Here is a 27877-nt window from a genome sequence, read left to right on the forward strand (position 1 = left end):
TTTTTAGTGCATCGCCCATATTGTCGCTTCATCCATCCAAGTTGCTACTTGTCAGACTTTATCCCACTTTTTTTTCTTTTTTTGGCGCTCATTAAATTTATTGCAGAGTATATAGGGAGTCAGGGTCTCATTTGTGTCAATTGAAACAATGAATGGGAGGTCGGTGTGAACAGCAGCCACATGATGCTCTATTTGCTGTTTCACACACCAATTGATTACATCACTTCTCATTTCTGTGCCATAGTCCAACCCCCCACACCAACTCTATTGCATCCCCCCCACACGTGAGCCTCTGTGGTCAGCAACGGTCACATGACCCTAGACATGGCGTGAGGTCGTCCTGGCAACGTGAGCTTGATCACCCTAGCCCTAATGCAATCCAAATAAAAGAGTGCATTCAGCGAGAGGGGGCTCCCAGCCTCTCTGCAGCAAAGGCCATATGACGATAATAGTGTTGATGACACAACAATAATCAATCAGGCTTCTCGTGGAGAATACAATCTAGGTGGAGAGTCACATTTAGTAGCAACATTGGGTTGTTTTTGAGCCACAAAACTCATTGGACCTCAGCTTCTTCTCGCTCATTTCCTTCTGTGCTCATGTTGCTCACTGCTTTGGTTAACGTTTTGCTTTCTCTTTTAATTTTCTTTCAGTATGACAGACTAAACCTGATTAAAGTAAGCATTTCTTCTTGTTTTCATTTGACCCATTGACAATCCCCGCTGGCCCCCATTTAAATCCCCGCGGCCCTCCACTTCCTCTGTAGCTGTGCGACTGACTGTAGGATCCCCCTTTGATAGTTTCAGTCCCTCGTGTCCTTTCCCATGCTTTCCATCCCAAGAATTAATGTGGAAGGACAGTGATTTGTGAACTGTGTAAATTGTTTATTCTAAAAAATTTCTTTATAGTGAAGATTCTGCATTATTTAAAGCCTGAAATTCATAGCAGATTTCTTTTTTGTTAATGTAAAAACTGATGCCACCCTGGTGTTTGTTTGAAGCGACAGGGCAGGTCGGTGGGGTTTAAAACCATCACTTGATCAATTCTAAAGGGCCATCATGGTGGAGCCATTTCAGATTTTCACATTTTCATTTCATGACAAATGCCCCAAAACAAAGATGCTACTTCAAATGTGGTCCTTATTAATTCTTTTGAAGCTGTGTATCCAGCAAAAAAAGTTCCCATTTAGTAATCCACAGCCCCATATGTGGTGACATTTAAACCAAATGATATAGTTTAGTTTTGATTTAAATCCAAACCACGTAAATCACAGAGAAGTCCCAAGCAAAACTCTATTCAACTGTCTCAGTCTCTATTTCTCTCTCTCTCTCCACATGTATACAGTCCCAATAAATAGTCTCTCTCCGTGTAAACAATGCTGTCATAAACCTCACAAACCCACTATAGCGTGCAGTCACACAAAGTCAAAGAGAATGGCACACGACGCACACACAACTTATCCAGACAGTGGCCTGAAAGTAATTCCTCTCTCGTGTCTCTTGTCACCTTCAAATCAGATTAGCCCACATTAGCCCGGCTATCGTCACAGCCAGGCCTCAGGCCTGCTACTGCAGCTCGCTGCCCGCTAGATAACCACCAGACGCTGTCAGACACAGAGAAAACGCAGAGGCACAAAAGAGAAATTGAATATGTTTCGGGTTTTTGAAAAGAAGAAATGTACAATGAACTCTGCTACGTTTAGCTTGTGAGGACAATTATTGTGGCCATTTGTAAGACTGATTATCCACTAGGTCAAAAGTAAGAAAATGTTTGAAACACATTCTCACTCAATCTTCAGTTATATTATAATAATCACTGTAAGTTTGCAAAAATGCCGTCATGTTTAACAGTGGTCTTGAAAGGAAAAGCTCTCTAAAATAGGAAAAATATGATTTTGTTGCTTTAACTGAAAATGTGGTGCTTTTATTTTATTGTACTACAGGAATCAGACACTGGATATCACTTTTTTACCCCTCTCTTCTCCCTCTGAATACCCTCTTCCTCGTTTCACCCTCTGAATGATCACCTGCATGTTTCCCCTCTGAGACTTTTGCTCTTAGACTGTTGGAGCGGAAAGTGTGTTCATGTGGCTGGAAAATGTTGTAATGTCATAGTCATGATTAAGATACATCTCTGCTGCCCTCTGCTGTTATGAAACTGCAACAGAATCAATTGGTTTATGAAGAATTAAATCCCATGGTTGTAAAGTGTTCAAAACTCTCATTTGTTTTATGTTTTATGGAACAACTTTCAGATAAATTATTGGTGACTGAATGTTTTTTTTAAAGGCACAGTGTGTAGTATTTAGGGGGACCTACTAGCAGAAATGGAATATCAAATTCATCACTATGTTTTCATTAGTATAAAATCACCTGAAAATCAGGATCGTCGTGTTTTCGTTAGTTTAGAATGAGCTCTTCATATCTACATAGGGAGCCCAGAACAGACAAACCAAACTCTGGCTCTAGAGAGAGCCTTTTGCGTTTCTACGTTACCTGTAGGGCACCGAAGTTCTCCGACACAGTAGTGAAACTGCGGTAACGTGAACCGCAGATTGCAAAACCGTGGTGCCGCCGTCTGACTTCCGTTGCTCCTAAAGTAGTGTTATTATGGTAAGGATGAGCTAGGTGAACGGCGTTAACACGGTTTTGCACTCAGCAGCTAACATTACCGCAGTTTTGTAAAGGGAGGAGTGGGCAGAGGGGTACTCAGTCGGTTGCAATCTGCAACCACACCACTAGATGCCGCCAAATCCTACACACTGTCCCTTTAAGACAGAGAGTTTGTAGTGTATATGTTGATTAAAAACAGAATTGTAACAGTAATATACTAATGCAGTGTATGGCAGGTTTGGAGGGAATTTACTTTCAGTTCCGCAAATACAGGAAGCAGGGATTCCTCAGAAATGCTTTTATTTTGAAAGATTCCTCTATTTGATTAATCAATAAAAGTGTCAAAGAACTTTGTGTAGATCCGTAAATATCAGCGTTATTTGAGACGAACAGTCGGTTTCTGGATTTTTAAATAGTGTTGATAACTTTCTGTAATTCCTGGGTGGGAAAGAGTATGAGGTACAGTTTGACCTTCACGACCAGCTGTAACTTTTTACGATCAGGTCGATCATGTTTCACACCCTGTGTGTGTCTGTATGAGGCCACAAGTCTGCTGCAGCAAGTTTCACACACTTAAATGCATCCTCTCTCTTTCTCTCCCTCTCTCTCTCCACAGAAGAGCCAAAGCTGGTACAACGTAAGTCACACCTTGTTTTTATTTACATTGTTAACATAACGTGAAGTCTTTTATGGGTGTTTATGTGTGCTGGTGTGAGTTCAAGTCATGTGTGTGACTCCTGGAAGTCTCTCGGAGCTGTTTTTAGTGGCGAGTGTTGCTTACGACATGACAGGTTGTTGTCCTTGACCCTGTTTACTGGAGCACCAGATCACCAGTGTGGGTTACTGGTCCTCCAGGCAGGGATTAGTAGCATGGGCTTAAAAGAGCAACAGGTGGCCGCTTTCTGATGCAGGGAATCAAAGGAATGGGAAGACTGCAGTATCATTTTTACCAAAGTTTCTTCTTCATGGTACACACGCAACAAAGCCAGTGTGCTGCAGTTTAATAATGCACCACAAGATGGCGAGCTAACTCTGTTTCTGACCCCAACATAATTCTTTTCCATGTGGTGAGATGCTGAACAAGCCCTTAATAAGTATTTTCAACCAACTTCTGCACTGAAAAGCTGCCTGTTGTGTTAGTTAAGCCCTCAGTGTTGGATCCTAATTCCTCCAGAAGTGTGTTTATTGGACTTTTTCCCATTTTGTGTTGTTTTATTTCCTTCTTTTTTTTTTATTCCCTGTGTGTGTGTACACTCTCCCCCTCTCTCCCCAGCATGAAAGACAACACATCCTGAGAGTAAGCATGACTTGTATTCTTGTGCAACCCCGGATAACCTTCTGTGTCCCGCGCTCCGTATATCTTGGTCAGACTGGTGGAATGATAACATCCCTCCTGCCTGTTTCTCATTCCATTGACTTCAGTCAGTGTTGTTACCACCTAAAAGCAAAGCCACACTTTGGAGGAAGACATGTTGAAATAGACATATTTGACAAACTAAAGCCCTATAGTTTCAATTACAGAATGATTATTTGCTAGTGGTCTTATTTAATTATTTAAAAAGACAGCACAACTGTTGTGGATTTGTGTTTCACCAGTCCCATAGATGGTGATCGAAGGCCTGTCACCACCCAAACTTCTAATTCTGGTACGCGACAGGTGGTAACAAGCCCACTGAGTTTCTCACTGTACTAAACAAATCAACAAACCATCACACAAGGGCCTCTGGACGAGCCTTGAATGCCTTTGAACAACAGGGGAATGGAGCATGGTGCTTTAGGTTGCGGCATGTTTCCCTCCAGCCCGACTCCTGTTTCTGTGTCCGTGTCCTAAATATACATGGACACTTGGACATTTAGGCTTGGGTGTGACCATTAACAGAAAATGCAGGGACCTCCCTGCAGATAGGAAAAATGGAGAAAATGCTTTTGAGTTGAAAAGAGGCCATGGACCAAAAAGTCCAGAGGACAGCTTCTTAAATATTTCTCTGATGCACTCATCTAACAGTAAGCCACTCACATTTCCTCTACTGACCACTATCTAGATAGGAGCTTCACAAGTAACAATCTAAAGTTGATGCTGCTCTGACTAACAGATGCAAATGTCATGCAACAGATGACATACAGTAGCACAGTATACAAGTGTGCAAGATATCAGGACCATCTGCTCTCGTTATCAAATACACTGCAAAAAAAGAGATCACCTATATCCCCAACTTATACTATTTCCCAAATCATAAAGCTGGTGATATTATAATTTCATTGTCAACAAATCCCATGGAAAGTCCAAAACCAGCAATGAGTTAATCCTACTAACAAGTATGTGTGTTGCCAAAACCAGCCCGTTCTCATTCCCAGGGTGTCAAATACAGACTCTTTGTCTCGGCCCGTCGATGTTCGATACCGCTGCACAAGGCACGCTTTAGTATGAGACACACCGGGCTTTCCATTATGTAAACTCATCCGTGGCAATAGTAAACGCTCTGAGAAAGTGCGCCGGGAGTGTGGTGACGTAGTTTAAAGAGCGAGAAGACACACACATAGGGTGGGCGTGAGGGGAGGTTGATAGGTCCAACAAACACAAGGCTTTCATCCAGGAGGCCGCTGTTTGTGTCCCGTGCATTAAGTTTCACTTTCACGTTACAATCAGCTGTTTGTTTGTGTCCCATGCGAACTCCAGTCTCCTGGGTGAAAACCCTGTTTCTCATCCATCACATCCATCGCCCCAGACCTCCACCCCTTATGGAGTTTCAGGCTCTCTATACTACAGGGCTGGACTTCCGCTCCTGTCATAATTACTACGGTCGATAGAGGTCGCTGTTGTGTTCACTTATACCTTCTTTCGGTGATCTACCATGTGAATAGAGGATAAAACCTACTATTGGGTATAGCAGGCCCCTATTGACCTACATCTTATTATCTTATAGACTGATAATGTCTGTTTGATAGCCTGACAACCGTCTAATTGGCCGGCTTGGGGCTGACTTCCACAGATAGGGTAGGAAAGTCGGACCAAGGCATAGTTGGTTTTAGTATTTTCATGGATTTGTTGACAATAAGAAAAATATAGAGCAACACCAGCCTTATCCTTTAAAACAAATATTTTAAAAAAAATACCAACTAGTACTTCACTCTAAAAGCTGAATATCAGACCAAATAGCTTGTCTGTCTGTTTGTTTGTTTGCTGTGTGAATGAGAGTAAATTTACCATCACATTGGATTCACAATGTTGAATCTTGATCTCAGTTTAGGGCTGTGTTCCTGACATCTTGTACACTCATCCTTACTCACACAATAAATACTGAAGCTCAATCAATCCAGTAAATATGGGTACTTTTTACTTCAGTGGGCTGTGAACGTATGTCTGGGCGTTGTACCCACGATGCACCTGCATGTAGGACGGCGTGTGCATGTGTGTATGTGTGCACCTCTACATGGCAATGATGACCTCCCATGGCACTGACACCACAGTGATGACAAATCCAACCGTCCTAAAATGAGCTCTGAGCCTGTTAGAGATACGCACAGCCGCCATCTTTCTTCCGCAGCCCTCTGGTAGCGCTTGTTCATTCGCTTTGCATCCACACGAGTTTGTTGCAATGTTGCCGTGGCAACCATACCCACAGCAGGCAGTTACCTGGGAAGTTAGCAATAAAAGGGAAAACACTGACAGTGCATGAATAAGCAAGATTAGTACTTAAGACGGTGAATGAATTGAATTTGTTAAGATCTACATAGACCGATGCGGCAGAGGCTGTACGTCAGGCTGTTCACATTGCTTCCCTCCGATCGATACACGCCCACATACCTCGCCTTTGAAATGAAAAAAAAAACACCCTAAAAGGATGGGATTGTTGTTAACAGGATGGACTCGCACACCTCTAGCCCTCACCCCCCCCCCCCCCCCCCCCTTAAAACACTAAAACCCCACCCTGGATTACAGTACCAGTCTCTTCCATCCCCTACTGTTTGTCCAGCGTTAATAGTTAACCAAATCAATAAACACTGTGTATCCACAGTCCCACCTCATCCCGAGTCTCATACTGTCACCTGAACGCTGGCCGCCGCATCGGTCTCACAACGGCCTCTCTCTTTGCTTGATTCATTGGAGAAAATCGATTGAATGAGCAGGAAATAGAGGACTGCTCTCAGCACGGACGCCCCTCGTAATTCTGATGAATGAATCCTCATTTCGCTGAAATTTCATCCACATGATGTAAAGGCACTGCGCGTGAATGATCAGCACTGTTTCCCGGGAGGCCTGCTGCTGAAGATTATCATCTATTTTTCCTGCATCTATTGGGAAATAACTGCAGAAGAAAGGGTGGCTGAATTCCAGTACACAAATGTGGGCTACACATTTGCTTCATCCAGCAGGAGTCAATGAAATGCAAGCTGTAGTAACATCTTTTTTGTATGGCTGCTGGGACCTCCATCACTATGCCCACCTTCTTCAGTCTTGAAATATTTTAGTTAAGAATAGTGGGAGGACATGCACACCAATTGTTTTTTTTAAGCGCTGCTAAAATAAGAACTGCGAGCTCTGCATCTTTCTTGCCTGCCGGGAGTAACAGAGGGTGATCAAGTATCACGAGTACATGAATGACCCTCATACCAAGGCGGGGAGGAAGGAGGGGGGACGCCTCATACCTTCAATACCTTCAAATCTGCACTTTTGGTACCTTTTATTTTGGATTCCAGCAGCTTGAAAGATCAAATGAAACAGACAAACAAAGAAATATTTACAGTATATTGGTCTGGCCACTTCACCCTGCGATGAAAGCTCTGGACTGCAAACCAGTGTAGACCCAGTCAAGATTGATGGTGTTGTTTTGCAGGCGGAGGTAACTGGAGGTTACGCTCACATCTGTTCTCTGTAACTCAATCACTTGGACGGACAGCAAGACGGACTCAACACATACTTCAGTGGACTGAAAACATTAATTCCTCTCTTTTATTCAGTCCTGTTTTCTTTCCTCTCAGCGCCTTTCTTCCCAGCTACATCTTTGTTTGTGTTAGCCCTCCTCTCCACTAAGTAAACTTCATTCTTTTCTGGTCGTAAACTGGGTAATTACAAGGCACTCAGACCTGGAAAGCACCTCACACACACACAAACACACACTCCACTCACACACTTACCAGGAGGAGTAAGCAGGGGAAAAAAGGAAAAAGCTACCGGCATGATAATAAAGGACTTGTTGGCCGGGGTTACTAGAGGGCAACGGCCGTAACTCCTCTCCCTGTGTGTGTGAAAGGAAGAGAGAGAGAGAGAGCCAGAGAACGACAGAGCGAGACAAGGATCATGTGGCTGGAGTGTGCCGTGTCCACCGCACAACGCTGAAAGGGAGCAGCGCCCAAAACAGGGGGCGGATACTGCAGCCTGCAAGTAAACCACTGGACTCACAAGCTCTGTCTGCTCTTTATTTTTCCAAACCTACTATAACTGACAACGTCAGGAGAGTCCACTGGGGCCCCCGTTTTTGGAAAATTAGCTGCCATCCAGGCGCCAAATAGGATCTGGCGCGGGCGAATATGGAGTTGGATGAGGATTGTACGATGTCAGACTGGGAGGCCATGCTGGAGCTGGATGAGGCGCTGGCAGGGTGGCTCCTGCAGGGTCCAGCTAGAGGGGAGTGGGGCTGGGAGTGGGGCTGGGCTGCCTCGGACGTTCAGGACCCCGAGTGGGACACTGAGGAGATCCCTGCTGTAAGTTGACCTCCGCTTGTAAGCTGAAAACCACAAGGAGATGAGGGATGTGGAGAAATTAATAAATGTTGGGGTTTAGACAGATTTATTGAGCTCTTTTTGGGAAAAGTAAAGTCATAAGAAAAGGGGTCAGCAAAAAGGGCTTTGTAGCACTTTTTATTGTATGCTGCTGTAAGCACTCTGTGGTAATTCCCCACTACTAAAGAAAAACAACTGGTTTGTGTATGAGTCATAGCTATTTGAATTGTCCCAGAGCTCATAGAGGCCTGTTGTTTGGGGGTGTTCATCGGGTTACTGTGTGAATGACTTGTATGACACTGTCGGTGTGTTTCGATTGTTTTTGGTCACAGATTAAGGTTTTGAAAAAAACAAGCAACCTGATGGTGTGTGCAGTACAAGGCAGCTAAATTCCACTTCCAAGCAATTCGTAAGGGCTTTCAGAGATGTCACACATGTTTCCAGAGCAGTGTTTCTCATCACCACACTTTTCTGAGAGGCGAGAAACGGATACTCCCTAACAGTGTTTCATCTGCTTTAGTTTACAAGGAAGCACATGTAGTGATTTATTTAATGTGAGCAAACTGTTCTTTTCCCACCAGCTCTGATTCAAAGGAGGAATACATTTTTCATTTGTCTCGGCATACATCTTGTCACCATATTGCCAGCTATTGTTTCCATGTTTCCTGTTGAAGGAAAGCATCTGGCACAGACAGTGAGAGCCCTCACTTTGGCACACATTAGGTCCGCCGCTGAAGCCAAGCAGAGAACAGTGTGATCATGTTGAATACGGGACATCTGAAAAGCGTTTTTTTGACCAGGTTAATCAAACCACTATGCACCGTTTTGTTTGAGGTTTCCATCAGCTGTCCTGCCCCCTTTGTCACCAGACAAAAGCCTCATTGTCTGACACACGTTGCTCTGTAATGCAAATCTGAGAATGTGACTCGTATTGTAAACGCTCACAGTCATGGCAGCATGTGTATTGAATGATCTGCTGCAGCGGGCTGATGTTTTGGAATTGCGCTTTGTTATTGAATATCATTAGTGATGCAGCCTTGAAGATGAGTCAGGCCACATACCTCTGCTTGCCATTCACTATACATCCATTTCCAGTGCCTGTCAAAACCACCCACAGAGACGACTCCATGGTGTGATTAGAGCAAACCAGACATCCCGATCAAACCTGTGGCTGGTTTTAACAAGGTTATCTCACATGCTCACGGAAACAAACAACTCAGGGCTGCGTCTGCGTGACGGAGACGACTCTTGTGAGTGAGCGAGTCAGAGAGCATGATGGGTGTTTGGAGGCATACGTGTGTGTTTGTGTGTGTGTGTGTGGTGTTGTTTCTGACTCTGCTTGTCACTGCAGGTGCTGAGCCCGACATACAAGCAACGCAATGAGGACTTTAGGAAACTCTTCAAGCAGCTCCCGGACACAGAGAGACTCATTGTGGGTGAGTGGATGCCCGTCATAGGGTGCAGCGAAGTTATTAGTCATTAGAGAATTATTAATCCTTACAGAGCAGAGAGGAGACATGAACAAATATTGGACATTCAAAGTGTCAAACATCATGATTTGAATATGTCTAGATCACTGACAATGTAAAATATACCATCCTCTACACAACATGTAGACATGATAATCACAAATATGACATCCAAATATCACAGCAAAACAAATGACAACAATGTCATCTGTGGCAGTCAATAATAATTGTTAGTTGGAGTAAGGCAAGGCAAGGCAAGGCAAGGCAGCTTTATTTGTATAGCACATTTCAACAACAGGGCAATTCAAAGTGCTTTACAGAAACATTCAAGAACATTGCGACAAAATGCAAAAGAACATTAAGAAATAATTAAAACAGTTATAAAAACATTAAAACATTAAAACATTAAAGATTAGAAAATAAAAACAAGCTAAAAATAAAAGCTAGGATAGAAGATAAAATTGCATAAAACTCAAAAGAGTAAAAATTATAGTGCAGTGTCAGAATAAAAGGCACCCGCAAGCAGGAAAGTTTTAAGCTTTGTTTTAAAAGAAGTGAGAGTTGGAGCGGTCCTGCAGGTTTCTGGGAGCTTGTTCCAGATATTTGGTGCATAAAAACTGAATGCTGCTTCTGCATGTTTAGTTCTGACTCTGGGGACACTAAGCAGACCTGATCCAGATGACCTGAGAGGTCTGGATGGTTCATAACACAGCAGAAGATCAGAAATGTATTTTGGCCCTAAACCATTTAGTGCTTTGTAAACCAGCAGCAGTATTTTTTAAATCAATTCTCTGAGAGACAGGCAGCCAGTGTAGAGACTTCAGAACTGGACTGATGTGATCCACTTTCTTGGTCTTAGTGAGGACTCTAGCAGCAGCGTTCTGAATCAGCTGCAGCTGTCTGATCGATTTTTTAGGAAGACCGGTAAAGACGCCGTTACAGTAGTCAAGTCGGCTGAAGATAAATGCATGGACTAGTTTTTCCAAATCCTGCTGAGACATCAGTCCTCTAATTCTTCTTATATTCTTCAGGTAATAGAAGGCTGTCTTTGTAATTGTCTTAATATGGCTGTTAAAGCTCAGGTCTGAGTCCATGACTACACCAAGGTTTCTGGCTTGGTCTGAGCTTTTTAACATCACAGATTGTAGGTGAGCACTAACCTTTAATCTTTCTTTTTTGGCTCCAAAAACTACGACCTCAGTTTTGTCTTTGTTCAGCTGAAGAAAATTCTGGCACATCCAATTATTGACTTGTTCAATGCACTCACTCAGTGCTTGTATTGGACTGTAGTCTCCTGGTGATAGGGTTATGTAAATTTGTGTGTCGTCTGCATAGTTATGGTAATTTATTTTGTTGTTCTCAAAAATCTGACCCAGTGGGAGCATGTAGATGTTAAACAAAAGAGGCCCCAAGATGGAGCCTTGGGGAACTCCGCATGTGATTTTGTTCAGCTCAGATTTGCAATTACCTATAGACACAAAGAAGTCCCTGTCTTTTAGGTAGGATTTAAACCAGCTGAGTGCTATGCCAGAAATACCCACCCAGTTTTCCAGTCGGTCTAGTAATATATTATGGTCAACCGTGTCGAATGCAGCACTGAGATCCAGTAAAACTAAAACCGTAGTTCTACCACTGTCTGTGTTCAATCGGATGTCATTGAAGACCTTAACAAGAGCAGTCTCAGTGCTGTGGTTTCGTCGAAAACCTAACTGGAAGACATCAAAAGAGTTGTTTAGTGCCAGAAAGCTATTTAATTTTTGAAATTTTTTTTTTTTTCAATTATTTTAGACAAGAATGGAAGATTTGATATCGGTCTGTAATTATTTACTACTGATGAGTCCAGATTGTTCTTTTTGAGGAGTGGTTTGATGACAGCAGTTTTCAGGGCCTGTGGGAAGACTCCTGAAACAAGAGATGCATTAACAATCTGTAAAAGCTCTGAGACCAGACAATCTGATACTTTTTTGAAAAGGCCTGTTGGCAGAATGTCAAGGCAGCATGAGGAGGATTTTAGATGTTGTATGATTTCCTCCAGGTATGTCTGATTTATTGGATAAAACTGTGTCATGGTATTTGCGCCAGGTTTAAGTGGACACAGGGGAAACAAACATCCTGTACCTGCTATGGAGGAAGTGACTGCTTGTCTGATTTTGTGAATTTTTTTCTGTAAAAAAGGAAGCAAATTCATTGCAGGCCCTGGTGGATAAAAGTTCAGAGGCTACTGACACAGGAGGGTTTGTTAGCCTGTCGACAGTAGCAAACAGGGCACGTGCATTGTTATTGTTTTTGGTGATGATGTCAGAGAAGAAGGACCGCCTTGCATTTTTCAGTTCTGAATTATAAATGCAAAGTCTCTCTTTATAGATGTCATAATGAACTTGTAGATTTGTTTTCCGCCACTGGCGTTCAGCTTTTCGACACTCTCTTTTTCCATTTCTTACCAACATGGTATTTCTCCATGGAGATTTTTTCTTACCAGAGACAATCTTCACCGTGGTGGGTGCAATGGTATCAATAACATTTGTCATTTTAGAATTGAAATTATCTACAGGCTCATTGACAGAGGTCCAGGGGAGGGTGGGTGTGGAAGAGAAAGCCTGAACAAATTGATCACTGGTATTTTCAGTGATATACCTTTTTGTGATTACCTCTGTCTTATCATTTCTGTGCACAGGAAGAGTACTCTCAAAGAATACACATGAATGATCAGACAGAGCAACATCCATCACTACAACCTTGGAAATGTTCAGGCCCTTTGATATGATTAAGTCCAAAGTGTGTCCCCTATTGTGTGTGGGCTCTGTCACATGCTGACTCATTCCATAGTTATCAAGAACCTGACACAGTTCTTTGGCCCCTCTGTCCTGTTGGTTGTCAACATGGATGTTAAAATCACCAACAATGACTACACAGTCAAAGTCAACACAAATTACAGACAGCAGTTCAGTAAAATCATCAAAAAAGTTTGCACAGTATTTAGGTGGCCTGTAGATATTGAGAAACAAAGCTCGAGAAGAGGAGTTCAGCTGAAGAGCGACATATTCAAAAGAAGCAAAATGTCCATAAGATATCTGTTTGCATTGGAGAGAATCATTAAACAATAAGGCAACTCCACCTCCTTTCTTATGCATTCTAGCTTCGCTCATAAAACTAAAGTTGGGAGGAGTTGACTCGATAAGAACAGCTGCACTGTTATTTTGGTCTAACCAAGTTTCAGTTAAAAACATAAAATCAAGCTTGTGCTCAATAATAAAATCATTGATTAAAAAACTTTTTCCTGCCAAAGACCTGACGTTTAACAGGGCTAGCTTTAATGTGCTAGAAGCATTATTATTATTTTTTGGGACATGGTTTGGCTGGCAAGGAATCAATGCTAAATTTGATAAATTAGCACAATCAGTAAAAATCTTCCTGTTTCTTTGCAGATTCACCATTCTTTTTCTACTACTTATTAGAACTGAGATAGAAGAAGCTCTCATCACACAGGGCCCCATCTTATCCTGGAAACAGTCACATGTATCATTAGCCTTGAAGCCTGGACCCAGCACATATCAATCTGTGCTTGCAACATTTTGTAAAGGAATATCCTTATCAGGCTGCGGAGACAGAGGCTGATTCCATTGTGGAGGGGATGGAGGTTGTGGGTGTCGTGCTTGTGGAGATAGTGCCAAAGTTGTTCGAGGTCGACCTCGTGGGGGGATCATGGGAGAGAAAATGGGTGTAGGGCGGGGAGTAATTAATTATAACTAGGTCTGGGCAATATGACAATATATATCGTCAAAACGATATAAACATGACTATCATTTATACTTTTCTATATTGTTTCTATTGTGTTATAGGCTAGGCCTATATTTATTTCTTATTTCTCTATTATTTCATTTAAAACTGTTATGTTCATTTTGCACCTAAGTTTTTAAAACCGAAAATACTCAAAATACTTTTCATTTGTCAAGTATTTAATACAAAAATATGCTTTTTTATGTGGTTATTTCATATAGACTATTTATTTATTGAATTACCAGAGAACATGCTATATCATGATATATATGGTTATCAAGATATGAAATGACCTACATCGTGATAAAAGATTTTGGCCATATCGCCCAGCCCTAATTATAACAATAATACTGATAAGGAGATAGTGTAGCAGAGAAAAGTAATTATAGCAATAATAATGAAAGTAAGTTTAAAAAAAAAAAAACTTTAAAGAGGGAGGAATTTGAATTGATTAAATGAGGAGAGAAATAAATATAAATAAATAATTAAATTATAAGAAACACAAAAGAAAATTCTAAAATATATATAAAATATAAATATAAAAATAACTACTACTTATTTTAGAGGAACTTCTAACCTGGTTGAACTTTTCCAGCAGTCTGAACAAATAATATCACAAGTTTGGTTTATTTGTTCTTGCATGATTTTCCCAATGAATACTGTGATTGTCTGAAACGCCTTGAAAAAAATAAAACTCTGAGGTTAAAACTGAGCTCATGGTTTATGAGGTGAACATTATGGTTTTGTACTGATGATTTCACAGCAAAGAAACACAGAAGATGCACACACACACACAAGGGGAGTCCTGAAATGCACCACAGTGAGGTTTCTCTGTGACAGTGAAGAGAACGCTATCAAACGAACTGTTTAGTTAAATTAATTCAATAGGATATCAGCACATTCTTATTATGTCTGATCTATTGATGGTCATACATTTCGATGAATCATTTAGCAATGTTTCTCTGTGATGTAATTTTGCATCATAATTAACATGCGTGGTGGTATTTTTGTCTCTGATCATGTGACATCTTTATCCTCCAGACTACTCCTGTGCTCTCCAACGGGACATCCTCCTGCAGGGACGACTCTACCTCTCTGAGAACTGGATCTGTTTCTATAGCAACATCTTCCGCTGGGAAACACTGGTGCGCTTGTTAACGCTCAGGATCTATACACATTCCCATGCTTTTTAATATTGGCAGTATTGGGTCATACAACTATAATATATTGTGTGTATGTATAATTATGTGCTTTGTTTGTGTGTGCAGCTGACGGTGCGGCTAAAGGACATCTGTTCAATGACGAAAGAAAAGACAGCCCGCCTCATTCCCAACGCCATCCAGGTCTGCACAGACACTGAGAAGGTAAAGGATACAGGATGACTAAAGACAGCCGTTTATATTAGAAACTAATGAAGGCATACCTGAGACTGAGCAGTGAATATGTCTTAAATAGGGCTGTCAATCGATTAAAATATTTAATCGCGATTAATCGCATGATCGCACATTTTTTATCTGTTCAAAATGTAACTTAAAGGGAGATTTGTCAAGTATTTAATACTCTTATCAACATGGCAGTGGGCAAATATGCTTGCTTTATGCAAATGTATGTATATATTTATTATTGGAAATCAATTAACAACACAAAACAATGACAAATATTGTTCAGAAACCCTCACAGGTACTACATTTAGCATTAAAAAATATGCTCAAATCATAACATGGCAAATTCAAGCCCAACAGGCAACAACAGCTGTCAGTGTGCTGACTTGACTATGACTTGCCCCAAACTGCATAAAGTGGGCATGTCTGTAAAGGGGATACTCGTGGGTACCCATAGAATCCATTTTCATTCACATATCTTGAGGTCAGAGGTCAAGGGACCCCTGTGAAAATAGCCTTGACAGTTTTTCCTCGTCAAAATATAGCGCAAGTTTGGGCTGTTATTTAGCCTCCTTCACGACAAGCTAGTATGACCTGGTTGGTACCAATGGATTTTAGTTTCATATGATACCAGTATCTTCACTCTAGCTTTAAAACTGAGCCTGCTACAACCTGAAAATTGCAAGTTGCGTTATTACGTTATAGAAATTAGTGGCGTTAAAATTAATTTGAGTTATTATCGCGTTAACTTTGACAGCCCTAATTTTAAATCTAATCATCTTCGCCTAAGGAGACTATGGAAGCCTTGAGGTACAAAGTCTGGCTGACAACAGTGGTGACTGACTGGAGAATGATTGGCAAGGTATTAATGCCAGCCATATCTGCCACAAATTAAAGTAATCCCAGACGAGAAGAGTTTAAACTCCTCCCCAAAAATGGCCCCTTAATTTCCACAGTTATTTAATTCCAGTGCTCACCTGACTCTTACATAATTACTATATACTTTTCACAGCACTTTTTCACCTCATTTGGAGCCAGGGACCGGACGTACATGATGATGTTCAGACTGTGGCAGAATGCGCTGCTGGACAAGGTAAGCAAAAATCTGATCTGCTGATCTGCTGTTTCTGATTCTGTTGATATCCGTCTGAAAGATAATGGGCCTCATGCAGCAACTCTAGATGCACTAAATGTTCTTAACCATCCAAATCTGCTCATACCCAGGTGTGCTGAACGATGAATCCCACTTGATCATAAATTGGAGGCGTGTGGCCAATTGTTCATTATTAGTATAGGTAATGCCCCTTAAACATTATATAAGCGCAGGTGTTGTGCCCTGTGCAAATCCTGGCACATGCCCAAGAATTGGAGAAATGCCACTAAAATAGGAGTTTCAGAAGTACAGCAGTAGTGAAATTGAGGTAGTGTTAAATAAACGTAAACAAAGTAGACATGTGATTTTCCAGAGCGTCAGTACTGGCCTTACAGGAAAAATCAAAAGCATCTAAGAGCAGTATGTGAGCCATTCAGCAACAGAGCACACCCAATATCATCCATGAACAAAGAACAAATAAGAGGAAATTTGTTCTTATATCACTTCCTGCATGAGGCCCACTGTTCATAACTGTACTCAGTATTTCTTACTGTGATTGTTTGATGCCTCTTGCAGCCGCTGTGCCCCAAAGAACTGTGGCACTTTGTTCATCAGTGCTATGGCAACGAGCTAGGCCTAACTAGTGACGATGAGGACTATGTTCCCCCTGATGATGACTTCAACACCATGGGGTGAGTCTATTAATGCTGCAGCATCAGTTACCATGGTTACAATACAATAAACATCTTTCAGTCGACTACCTAATTGCCTAAATTACAAAATAATCAAAGGGCCCAATATGAGCTGTAACAAGCAACACTCACATGCTCAGTCATATACAAGCTGCACACTCTCACCAACTCTCTCAGTGAATCCATTTAGATACAAAATTAAACACGTAGCATCCTTCTCAGCTGCTCTGCTAATTTACACCGCAGTTTATTAACTTTGCTGTGATTGTCCAAACAACCTGATATCAGTTGTGTTTTACCACATGTTAAATACTGCCCATCAAGCCACCTACAGTAAGGAAATCCCACCATAAAAAATCTGCTTGACACAGGTTTTACAAGAACTTCATTCACATTGTCAGATAAGATGAGTAGTAAGTAGTACGTAAGTACGTTTTTGAATGTCGCTGGTCTCTGGTGCCTTCAGGTTCAGCGAAGAGATTCCCAACGAAGAGAATGAGATCAACAACGACAACTTGTCTAAGAGCAGCGCTGAGGCCAAGCCCGAGGGGAGCCCTCCTCCGCTACATAAGAAGGTCGTCCCAAACAGCACCATCCCCAGCCCAGGCAACCACGATCCACCCATCCCAGTAGGTTTTACACATTTATACACGTTAAATCAAGCGCAACATCTCTATGGGTCAGAAAAAGCTGCAGGACATTTCCTTTACAAGATTTAACATCATTGATGTGATCGATGCCCATATTCTTCTTTTCCCCAGTTTGAACTCCCAGCAGAAGAGTATGCAGACTGCCTACCAGACGGCGAGCTACTTGCTTTGCCCCTTTTGTTGGAAGAGAAGAACAGTGATACCAGCGGGCCTGGTGGTCCTGTCCCCTCACCGTCTCTAGACTTCAACGACAACGAAGACATCCCCACTGAGCTCAGCGACTCCTCTGAAACACATGACGAGGGTAACGACACAGAACAGAATGAACACCTTCCGTTTTACATAAATACACAGTCTAGTGCAGTGGTTCCTAACCTGGGGTCCGGGCCCCCCTTAGGAGGGCGCCAAAGATCACAATGGCTGCACCACGATTTGTCTGCAAAAATCATAACAACACACTTACTGGATAATTTATGCAAAAGTCTATATGATGGTGTATATAAAACTGTTTAAAAAGACATTTTTTGCTAAAAATCTAATAAAATATTCTGCTTAAATCCATATTTGTTGGCTTTTAGCTTTTCAGAAACAACATTTTCACAGCGGTCACAAACCTATTTGCTCTCCAACTTGCTTGCACAAAGGGATGCACGCACCTTTATTAACGGGGCAGTCTAGCAGCAATCTAACAACACCATAAATTACATTTATTTAACCACAATAACCAAAAATCTATTTCGGCTCTACAATATTACAGTAAATTAATTAAGTTGTTACAAAAAAAAAGATCATCTTGTGTATCTGCATTCACTTGGTGAATCTGTCAAGACGTCATCATTACTTATGCTGACAAAACTGATGAGTTATATTCATTAAAGAAAGTTGATTTTGTAAAAAAAAAAAAAAAAAACTAACTCATATAAAACTGAGGATTTTGTTCGAGGATTTGTAATTTTTTTTAGGGTGATGACATCGGGGGGGCTTCAAGGAAAATAGGTTGGGAACCACTGGTGTAGATGATGCTAGTAACATGATTTGAAAACAATGGATTTATTTGTCTTGGACGCGTAGGTGAAGTACAGGCCTTTCATGATGATCTGAATGGCAGGCAGTACATCAATGAGATCTACAAGTTGAGTGTGGACAAGCTCTATGGCATCCTCTTCACAGAGTCGCAGTTCATGAGTGACTTCATGGACCAGAGACGATTCTCAGGTCAGTATTTCGGATGCTTCTACATCTGACCACTGACCTCTCTGGAGTAAAGGCAGACCTAAAAATGTGCTCCCCTTGCGGGCGTCATTAATTCACTCACTCATCATGTTGCTGTTTAGATGTGGTGTACCACCCGTGGAAGAAAGAGGACGCTGGGAACCAGACCAGAGAGATCATGTACACCATCTCGCTGTCCAACCCCCTGGCCCCCAAAACAGCCACAGTCACTGAGACACAGGTACAGTCAATATCTCATAAATATTTCTTATCATTTATATCTTCTCAGTTTGAGATGGATTTCAAGAAAACAATCAATTAAACCATATTTCCCTTCTGTGATCAGACTCTGTACAAAGCCAGCCAGGAGAGTGAGTGTTACATAATCGATGCTGAGGTCATCACGCATGACGTGCCCTACCACGATTACTTCTACACTCTCAACCGCTACATGCTCACCAGGGTGGCCAAGAACAAGTGTCGGTTACGGTGAGTCAGACACCCACAGCTCACACACCTGACAAATTAGATGTTGTATTATGTTAATACAATTCTTATTAGTTTGACCATCTTTTGTTATCAACAACTTTACTTTTGAATTTACTCAATTTCATATTTTACCTATTTATTTTTCCAGTTAATCTTATTGTAAGAGCATTTCTGTCTGTCTGCCTCTCAGGGTATCGACGGAGCTGTGCTACAGGAAACAGCCGTGGGGGCTGGTGAAGGGCTTCATAGAGAAAAACTTCTGGAGCGGGTTAGAAGAGAACTTCCGCCATCTAGGTAAACTTGAGCGTTGTCTGTTTTGACAGTGTTGTAATATGTTGTGATGTGTTTTGTAGAAATTTGAATCACAGATTTGTAGTATTTTTGACTACAATTAACCCTAAGAGACCCACATAGACCCGTTTTTGTTCTTTTTCTTTACTTTTCTTTTTTATGGGGGGACAGGAGGTCTGTAGGGGGAGATAGCAGGTCAGCAGTAGATGTCACATAGAAGTGGTGTACATCATCTGAAAGCTGGGAACCTGAAGATTAATTTGAGATGCATTGCTCAGCATTGTGTGTCAAGTTGTTCTAGTCATAAATCAGAAATAAACAATAATTCATTCATTCATTAAAATACATTTTGAATGTGTATAAAGGCTAAGAAAATTATGATAGAAGTATACTGTATGATGGTCATCGTTGTTGCAGCAATTTTGGGGTTGATACCATTTGTTACACAGATTTGGAGCTAAATTAAGCAATTTTTTACCACTTGAGAATTGATCAAAAATTATCAATAATCCCTCCAAATTACCACATTAAGACACCAAGACCTTGAAAAACACCATAGAAAAAGCCATGCTCTGATCTGGTATCAAAAAACTTTTAACATTTTTAGTTTTCTGCAAGAATTGCATTTTTCGGCAATTGGATGGTGAGCACTTGTGTTCTGGAAACCGCTCAGAAACCCCCTTATTGTCAATGTACCTAGGAAAGCCATCCATCCTCTGAATGCCCTATGCCAAAAAATGGTCTCACTATATGAAATGGCTACTATAGGGACTAACATCATCACAAATTAATACATTTGGGCTCATCGGATCCACAAGAGTCTCCGCTTTCCAGTCATACCTAATTTGTGTAATTACAAGACTGTTTAGGGACCCTAGTATGCAGAAGAAAACTGCATTGTATTTGCCCAAAATTACATGGGATTATTATAAGTGGGCATGTCTGTAAAGGGGAGAGTCGTGGGTATGCATAGAACCAATTTTCATTCCCATATCTTCAGGTCAGAGGTCAAGGGACCCCTGTGACAATGGTTGGGACTAATGGACTCCTTAGATTTCATATGATAGCAGTATCTTCACTCTAGCTTTAATACTGAGCCCCCTAAAGCCTCCTAAAGACGGTAATGTCAGCAATCCCGCCGGTCTCAGAGACTCCACAAAGATGTAGTATGTAAATGTTTTCAACAAGTCTAACAATCTGTAAGTGAATTTATGAATGTATAACAGTCGTCTTCTTCCCTCTCAGAGTTGGAGCTGTCCAAGCTGGAGGAGATACTGATACTGGCCGAGGCCCACCAGCTGTCTCCGAAGGCTAAGGTGGTGAAAAACTCCACGGTGAGGCGGAAGAAGAGGCCGCTCATCCACATGCGCAGCCAGCACCTGGACGAGGCGCTCAGCCCCGTTACCACGCCGACGGACGAAGAAGTGATTCAGAGGATCAAACAAGTGGCGGGCTCCACGCAAACCAGACACCAGAGTTCAGAACACCACCACCTGCCCGGAGGCCTCGCACTGTACAGCGTCTCCAAACTGCTGCTCATCATCAGCTTTGTGTACGCAACTCAACACAATCTCTCACCTGGGGATGCTTGTATATCTGGCCATGAGGATGCAAATACATGCTCATCTCTCATATGTTTCATGATTTCATCTTTTTTTTCCTATTCGCCTCTTTGTTTATTCACAATTAAACATTTGTTTTGTTTGTTATAAATATCTCATTGTTGGTGTCTTGAGTGTAACCTCTCTTTCCTCTCCTCTCATTGCCATCCATAGGATCTGTCTAAGGTACATAAACTAATCAGCTAGCATGGCCAGATGCTAAAAACTGTATTTCCAGCATAGCTTGTCATTGCCATGTACATATTAGCTACTTAAGGGCATCATGAATAAATAACAATGCAAATGGGAGGACTCATTTGTTTCCTTCTTGCCTTCCTTCAGCCTGGTCCTGCTGGTGTTCCTCAACATGATGCTCTTCTACAAGCTGTGGATGCTGGAGTACTCCGCACAGTCCTTAACAACCTGGCAAGGTCTGCGGCTTCATGAAAGGTACACACAAACACAAACTAAAATGTTAAACAGAACTCATTTATTACAGAGATTCAACCTGGTTAATCGATATTCTGGGCATTTTAGAATACGAAAAAACCCTATCTATCACTGCAGAGACTGAATGGAGTTATATTTGCCCAAAAGGCGGTCACACACAAATATCCACATACATGCCCACACACACACTAAACTATATCCATATGGCCGTTGACGTGTGTGTGACAGGAAAACACGGAGCTTCTAAAATTACCCCCGTGAATAGCTCTGGGCTTACTGAAACAATTTACCAAACTGTTTGTTGGCATTCCCTCAAAATGGAAGTCATGCTTCAGTGATGTTGCTAATGTGTGTGTATGTGTGTGTGTGCTGTGTTTCCCCAGTAAACTGCCCCAGACGCAGATGGAGTGGGCCCAGCTCCTGGAGGCGCAGCAGCGTTACCATGACGCCGAGCTGCAGAAGTGGAGGGAGATTATCAAGTCGTCAGTAGTGCTGCTAGACCAGGTACTCGGACACAAAGAGGCACATTTCAGAATCACATCAGAACTGTGATATGATGAGAAAATGTTAACAACTCCCAGAGAATGTGCCGCATTTGTAATGAATAGACACTGTATATGTAACTAGGGACAGAACATGCTGTATTTACTGGACACAGCACGCTGTAAGATTTATTTTATATACTGTATATCTATTTCACGATATATGACCAATTTAGCACTGCAAAAGGCATTCCACCCACTACTGAGAGAGGGCGCCTGTGAGCCAGTAAACCTCAGCTACAGTACAGGATACATGGCAAGAGTCACACACCATATAAGTGGTAACCTATTGGATCATTGCCACTACACTCAATGGATAAACTGGTACCTCTGCATGTTGTACAGTGAATTTCTCACAATATGATTTGGGAATTTATACGCAAAACAGTGACTCTGTCATCAAATAACAAGAAGATACCCTGGGTATGTTGAACTCGTAGTACAAGCCTCTGGGAGTTTTAGAAGCTCTCCGTATATTCACAACATTCCCAGTTTAAAAAATCTGTAAATATTTAATTTTCACCCCTCAGTATATCACAACAGAAGTGGTAAATATGCCGCTCCACCCTGCTGACCATGAGAGGATTTTGATTCCACAACTAAGGCAAATTCCAGGAATCCCTCTTAGTTGCATCCACAAATTAATTACCACTTGCAATAGTCTGCAGCGCCATAGGAAAATGATGAGTTTAATTATCTTAAAGGGATACTTTGGGTGTTTTGAAGTGGGGTTGTATGAGGTACTTATCCATAGTCAGTGTATTACCTACAGTAGATGACGGTCGGCACGCCCCCAGTTTGGAGAAGCAGACGGGAGTTACCGCATGGAACCAAAGCGGCAGCAAAACGTATTTTAGCCACCTAAAAGAAATCAATATCAGTTTAAGTGAACGCTATATTTAGAATATTTTCGCCTGTTTTCCTTGCCGTCAGACAGCTATACAGTCTATGTTTCCAACGGGGAACCAGACTCCATTTAAAGAAACAGTAATTTTACCTTGCAGAACACGAGAGTTGCTTGTCTCCCGCTGCCTCGATTGGTTTGATTGTTTATGTTATTGTGTGACTTTGGTTATTTCTGATTCACCAAAGTTTCTTTAAACTGGGCGTGTGCCGACCATCATCTACTGTAGGTAATACACTGACTATGGATAAATACCTCATACAACCCCACTTCAAAACACCCCAACTATCCCTTTAAGGAAGTGAGGGATTGTCACTGTCTTTAATAAATGTACTGTTTCTCTTCTACAGATGAAAGACTCCTTATTGAACCTCCAACGAGGCATTGGTTTAAGGGACTACAGCTCCGAGGCTGAGGAGAAGAGAAGTCGCTATCACTGACACACCACCAACAAGGCCATGAGGGCATGCTGTGCAATATACTGTAGGACCTGTTTTGTTTGTGAACCAGTATGCAGGCAGCAGCAGGACAGAGAGAGGACAGAGAGAGGACAGAGGGGGAGGCGGGACCAACGGTGAGCTGGTCCAATAGACACAAAGAGAGCAACAGTCGTCTCCAGCGCACAGAGGTTCAAAACCCCCGGGAGGAGGAGTAGGAAATCACAGACAGAAAGTGCCCCTATCACACACACACAGGAACTGAGGTGTCCCCCAACAACACTGAGGCATTGTGGGAAGGCGCTCCTTCCCTACACCTGTGGGATGAACAGTTTTCCTTCTACTCTCTTATTTCCAAGTGCATCCTACTGTAAGCCATGTTGAGAGTCGCAAGGAGAACGAAGGAAAACTACTGCATGCATTTAGACAACCTAGCTCCCCTCAGTCAGTGTTAATGTGGTCCAGTTCCAGTCTTATGTGTGTCAAAAAAAAAGAAGAACAGAAGACGAGGAGAGATCAAGTCGAAGAAAGGGGGGTCCTTTCGAGTCTTAATGGCTGTCTACACTCTCAGACTGTTCCAAACCAATCGTCCCCCTAGAGGTCCTCGCTGCAGCGTCCCTTTAGTAAACCTCCATGTGATCCAAGTACAGTATCAGTCCACAACCAAAAAGGAAAAGAAGTGTTGTAGCCGGGAGCTCAGCTTCCTATTGCCTCGTTTGAACCTGTGTGGTCTCCGTCAGGGCTGGTTCCCTGTCAGAAGCTAATCTGTAGAAATGAAAGAATGATGAGACCTAAGCCAGTACGTTTAACCTTATACACACATCATCAGTTGCCCCTGCCACAGTGTTAGCTACCTTACATCGCATTATTCCTCATCCTTCTAATGAAGTAGAATGTATTAACTTGGACAAGAAGGCCAGACTTTGATCACACATCTTATTCATTTTTTAAAAAAGGGGGCGCTGCAGCCTGACCAATAGGGCGACCTGTGTTCTTACATGTTTTATTACTAAACTGTGACTATATCTCTTTAAAAATGTTTCAAATTAGAAAGAATTCTATGAATATATTTGAAATATATAAGAATATTTCATTATTTAATATATATATATTTCAAAATATATAAACATTACCTATATTTATTGTTAATTTATGTACATAAAGAAATTATCAGAGCTCTAGACCAGTTAAAGAATTTCTAACAAAAAGTGTTTTCTTCTAAAAAAATGCATGCCAGATATGTCTGTGACATGTCCAGTGTGCAAGTATGATTCTGCATTTTGCGCGATTATATTCGCGTACGTATGCGTGTGTGTGTGTGCGTGTATGAGTGTGTGAGTGAGTGTGTGCATGCGTGCGTGTGTGTGTGTGTTTGTGCACAAGTGTGTGCTGTAAAGTGTGACATTTTTACCATTCCACACTTGTATGTTTCTTAATTTTTCTTTTCTGGCTCCTGCAGCCAGACTGCCTTTTTTAAATGCTAAAGCGTTTGGATGCCGCCTTGCATTAGCCCCACCAGGGTACAGTTTACAATCGAAGAGTTTTGTTCCAAAATGACATATCCACAACATTTGACAACAAAGTTACACCTACTTTCACTAAATTATTAATTGGTATCAATTCATGTCAGTGTTTGACATACACTAAGTAGCTTAAATCCATGGTTAACAAAAGGCAGAAGACAGAATTGATCATCTAAATTTGATTGTTTTTCTCTTGTTAATGGATATATATAACATTTTGGAGATGAACCCTTCATTTGCCCTCTATACGCAACTCTTTCTCCATGTCACATTAGTGGCTTGATGACCCTTTGCTAAAAGGAATAGCTTTCAAGATTTCAAATTCACTGTCTTGCTGAAAGTTAGGTGAAGATTGATACCACTCTCATGTCTGTATGCTAAATATGAAGCTACAGCCAGTTAGTTTAGCTGTATGCCAGCCAGGCTAGTCTGTATGCAAGCTTCTTTATGCTGAGCTAACCATCTCCTGGCTCTAGCTTCATATTTAGCATTCACATAACTCTCGGCCAGAAAGCAAATAAGCATATTTCCCAAATTGTCAAACTAATTCCTTTAAAAAACACCTACTTTAATCAATATTATATTCTCCCTTTACCCCGTTTCAAGTGTCTGTCTTGGATGCAGTGAAAGCATGAAAATGAAATCTACGCAACTAAATTGAACCAAAAGAAAGAAGTAGAAATGTACCTTCACGAATTATCATGTTGTTTTAAATGAAGTATTTATCATGTATGTCATGTATTATATATATATACTGGGTTAGGTGCGGTAAAGAGCATCTCTTAAGAGTTTTGTCAACAGAGTCCCCTGATAACTGACAGACTTCAGTGATGAAAGCACTTCCAAAAATAAGAAAACCTTCCTTGTGTTAAAAAAAAAAAAGAGAAAGTGAAGCACTTTAAGGCCTTTTCAGGTAAAGAATGAAAGAAAGAAATGGCAGCGATTGAGTTTGGAGGTGACTGCAGGGCTGAGGAAATCATTTCTATGGTGTATTTTAGTTAATTTGACAATCACACGGGTGATTTACAGCTTTCCAAACTCATTAGAAATAGCTGGATTTTATTTCTGCTGGTTTGTTACTGCTCACAAATTACTTCTGCCCGAATAGAATATTTGTGCATTATTCTATTCAACATCTCGACTCTCTTTGTCACATCCCAAAAGCCCAATCTAAGACTGACACGCTTTCTTGTCTATTTCAGGGCGAGGCGAGAATGAGTGATATGTATGAGGGACTCGTATCTTTACTGTGTGCCTGCATGGCGTGTTACTGACTGACTTATTGAGAGCAGCAGAAAAGCTTCAGGATTGGACCCCTGCTGTGTGTGTGTGTGAGTGTGTGAATATTACATTTGAAGAAGGCACTGAGTAATGATAACACATGGGAACCTTATAAGACCTGAATGTGAGTGGTTGGAAATGTTTTCTGTTTTATAGAAAATCACGTTCACAACCCTGAGGACACTGAAAGATTATAGTGAAGTTATAAGCTCCGTGTATATGATGGTACAGAAAATGTCATGTATATGAAAGTGTGATTGCTTTAAAGTGTTTGTTTTTCAAAGTGTATGACAAAAATGGATTTTCTTTTCCAGATGCTTGAATTTTTTTTTGTTTTAAAGATGACGTTTTCATGCTGTTTTGAGGGAGACATGGTAAATGCTTGATTAAGTTGGTTGTGTACTCCCCATCTCTGGTTTTATTGACCTGATTTTAATCTTGGGACACTGAAATTTGATTTCACGGTGAAGGCTGAGTGAAATCGTTTCTAGGCAGACACATTTTAATATTGAACTGCTGTAAAACCCACATCCTCAGTCCAAATTAGATATTCACTCGAGCCACCAGCGGACTTGTCACAGCAGAGCTGAATTTCATTTCATCAATCTCCACAATTATGCAAATTAAATACTTTTTCACCTCATCATTCCCTTCAAAACTCCATGTTTCTTATTGGATCCAACAAAATTTGACTAATCTAAGCTACGACCTCTCACAGGTAACACCTGTTTGTTGTTTTTTGCTTTTTTTGTTTTGTTTTCAATCTTCACAGTTTTGTGCGTTACACGAATGATTGTATGATTGCTATCGCTGCACAGCTGTGGAACCAAGGTGACCTGAGAGTTCTGGATGCCACCGCTTTGTCACTGACAACTAATGAATTGTGCGCTTCATTGACTGTATTAATTGGCATTTGCCTTGCTTGTCACAGAGCCGGCGAGACATTGGTGCCACCCATGCAACACAGTACAAGCTAAAGGCCTTGGTTACTGCAACACACGATAGAAATCACACACAACCTGCTGAAAATGACCACTGATCAAACTCATTCTTCGGGTGTGTCCTTGATAATATATGTACTGGTGTAGCTCTGTTCAAAAAGAATTCTACTGTATGTTTTTTTTTTTTTTTTTTTAGAAAATGTTTTGATCTCTAGAGAGACTTTTAGTGAAATTTCTACATGAGATAAATATACTGTAAGTATATGTTGTGTATATCTGCAGTGTGCACACACACACACACACACACACACAATCACACACACAGACACTGACAAAAAGAATCCAACCTGCGCTGCGCGTAGGTTTTGACTTGCCGATGACTTTGCCTCATAGAGACTGAAGATAAAAGTGGCTTTCTGGTTCATGTGAAGTAGAGATTGGAAGTATGAATAAAAAAATATATAATATACAAATAGTGTTGCTATTTTTGGAGACTTTATTTATACTTTAATTTGACAAATCATATTCATTTCATAAAATTTGTGACCAACAAACACAAGGCTTTCATCCAGGAGACCGCTGTTTGCGTTCCATGTGTCACATTACAATCAGGTGTTCGCTTGTGTCCCGTGTTGTTCACAATGTTCAGTGTAATTTTCTCCGTACAAACGTAGTAGTTTTAAGCCCAATTATGTTGTTTTGTTCCTAAACCTAACTATAGTGGTTTTATTGCCTGAACCTAAGGACGTTTTTGTTTAACTCACAACGTTAAACACGTGTTCAGTGCGACCGAAAAGTAACGCTGTGGTA

General features: G+C 41.3%; 1 protein-coding gene across 20 annotated transcripts in view; it reads left to right on the forward strand.

Moving 5' to 3' along the window:
* Positions 1–27373, forward strand: part of gramd1bb (GRAM domain containing 1Bb) — a 146851-nt gene extending 119478 nt beyond the window's left edge. For 12 of the 20 annotated variants that reach the window (XM_074641536.1, XM_074641527.1, XM_074641528.1 and 9 more), the window contains 18 exons: positions 654–677; positions 3229–3249; positions 3886–3909; positions 9685–9769; positions 14621–14724; positions 14848–14943; positions 15974–16054; positions 16631–16746; positions 17213–17375; positions 17508–17700; positions 18468–18611; positions 18731–18849; positions 18955–19097; positions 19288–19391; positions 20634–20940; positions 21332–21439; positions 21823–21943; positions 23236–27373. In XM_074641536.1, the coding sequence (XP_074497637.1) occupies positions 654–677; positions 3229–3249; positions 3886–3909; positions 9685–9769; positions 14621–14724; positions 14848–14943; positions 15974–16054; positions 16631–16746; positions 17213–17375; positions 17508–17700; positions 18468–18611; positions 18731–18849; positions 18955–19097; positions 19288–19391; positions 20634–20940; positions 21332–21439; positions 21823–21943; positions 23236–23325 (2043 nt within the window). In that variant the 3' untranslated portion in view covers positions 23326–27373. The remainder of the gene's footprint in view (positions 1–653; positions 678–3228; positions 3250–3885; positions 3910–9684; positions 9770–14620; positions 14725–14847; positions 14944–15973; positions 16055–16630; positions 16747–17212; positions 17376–17507; positions 17701–18467; positions 18612–18730; positions 18850–18954; positions 19098–19287; positions 19392–20633; positions 20941–21331; positions 21440–21822; positions 21944–23235) is intronic. The other 8 variants (XM_074641530.1, XM_074641533.1, XM_074641546.1 and 5 more) reach the window with 3 other exon arrangements.
* Positions 27374–27877: the final 504 nt, after the last annotated feature.

This window comes from Sebastes fasciatus, chromosome 7 (assembly GCF_043250625.1).
Source record: "Sebastes fasciatus isolate fSebFas1 chromosome 7, fSebFas1.pri, whole genome shotgun sequence".
NCBI classification, from domain to species: Eukaryota; Metazoa; Chordata; class Actinopteri; order Perciformes; family Sebastidae; genus Sebastes; species Sebastes fasciatus.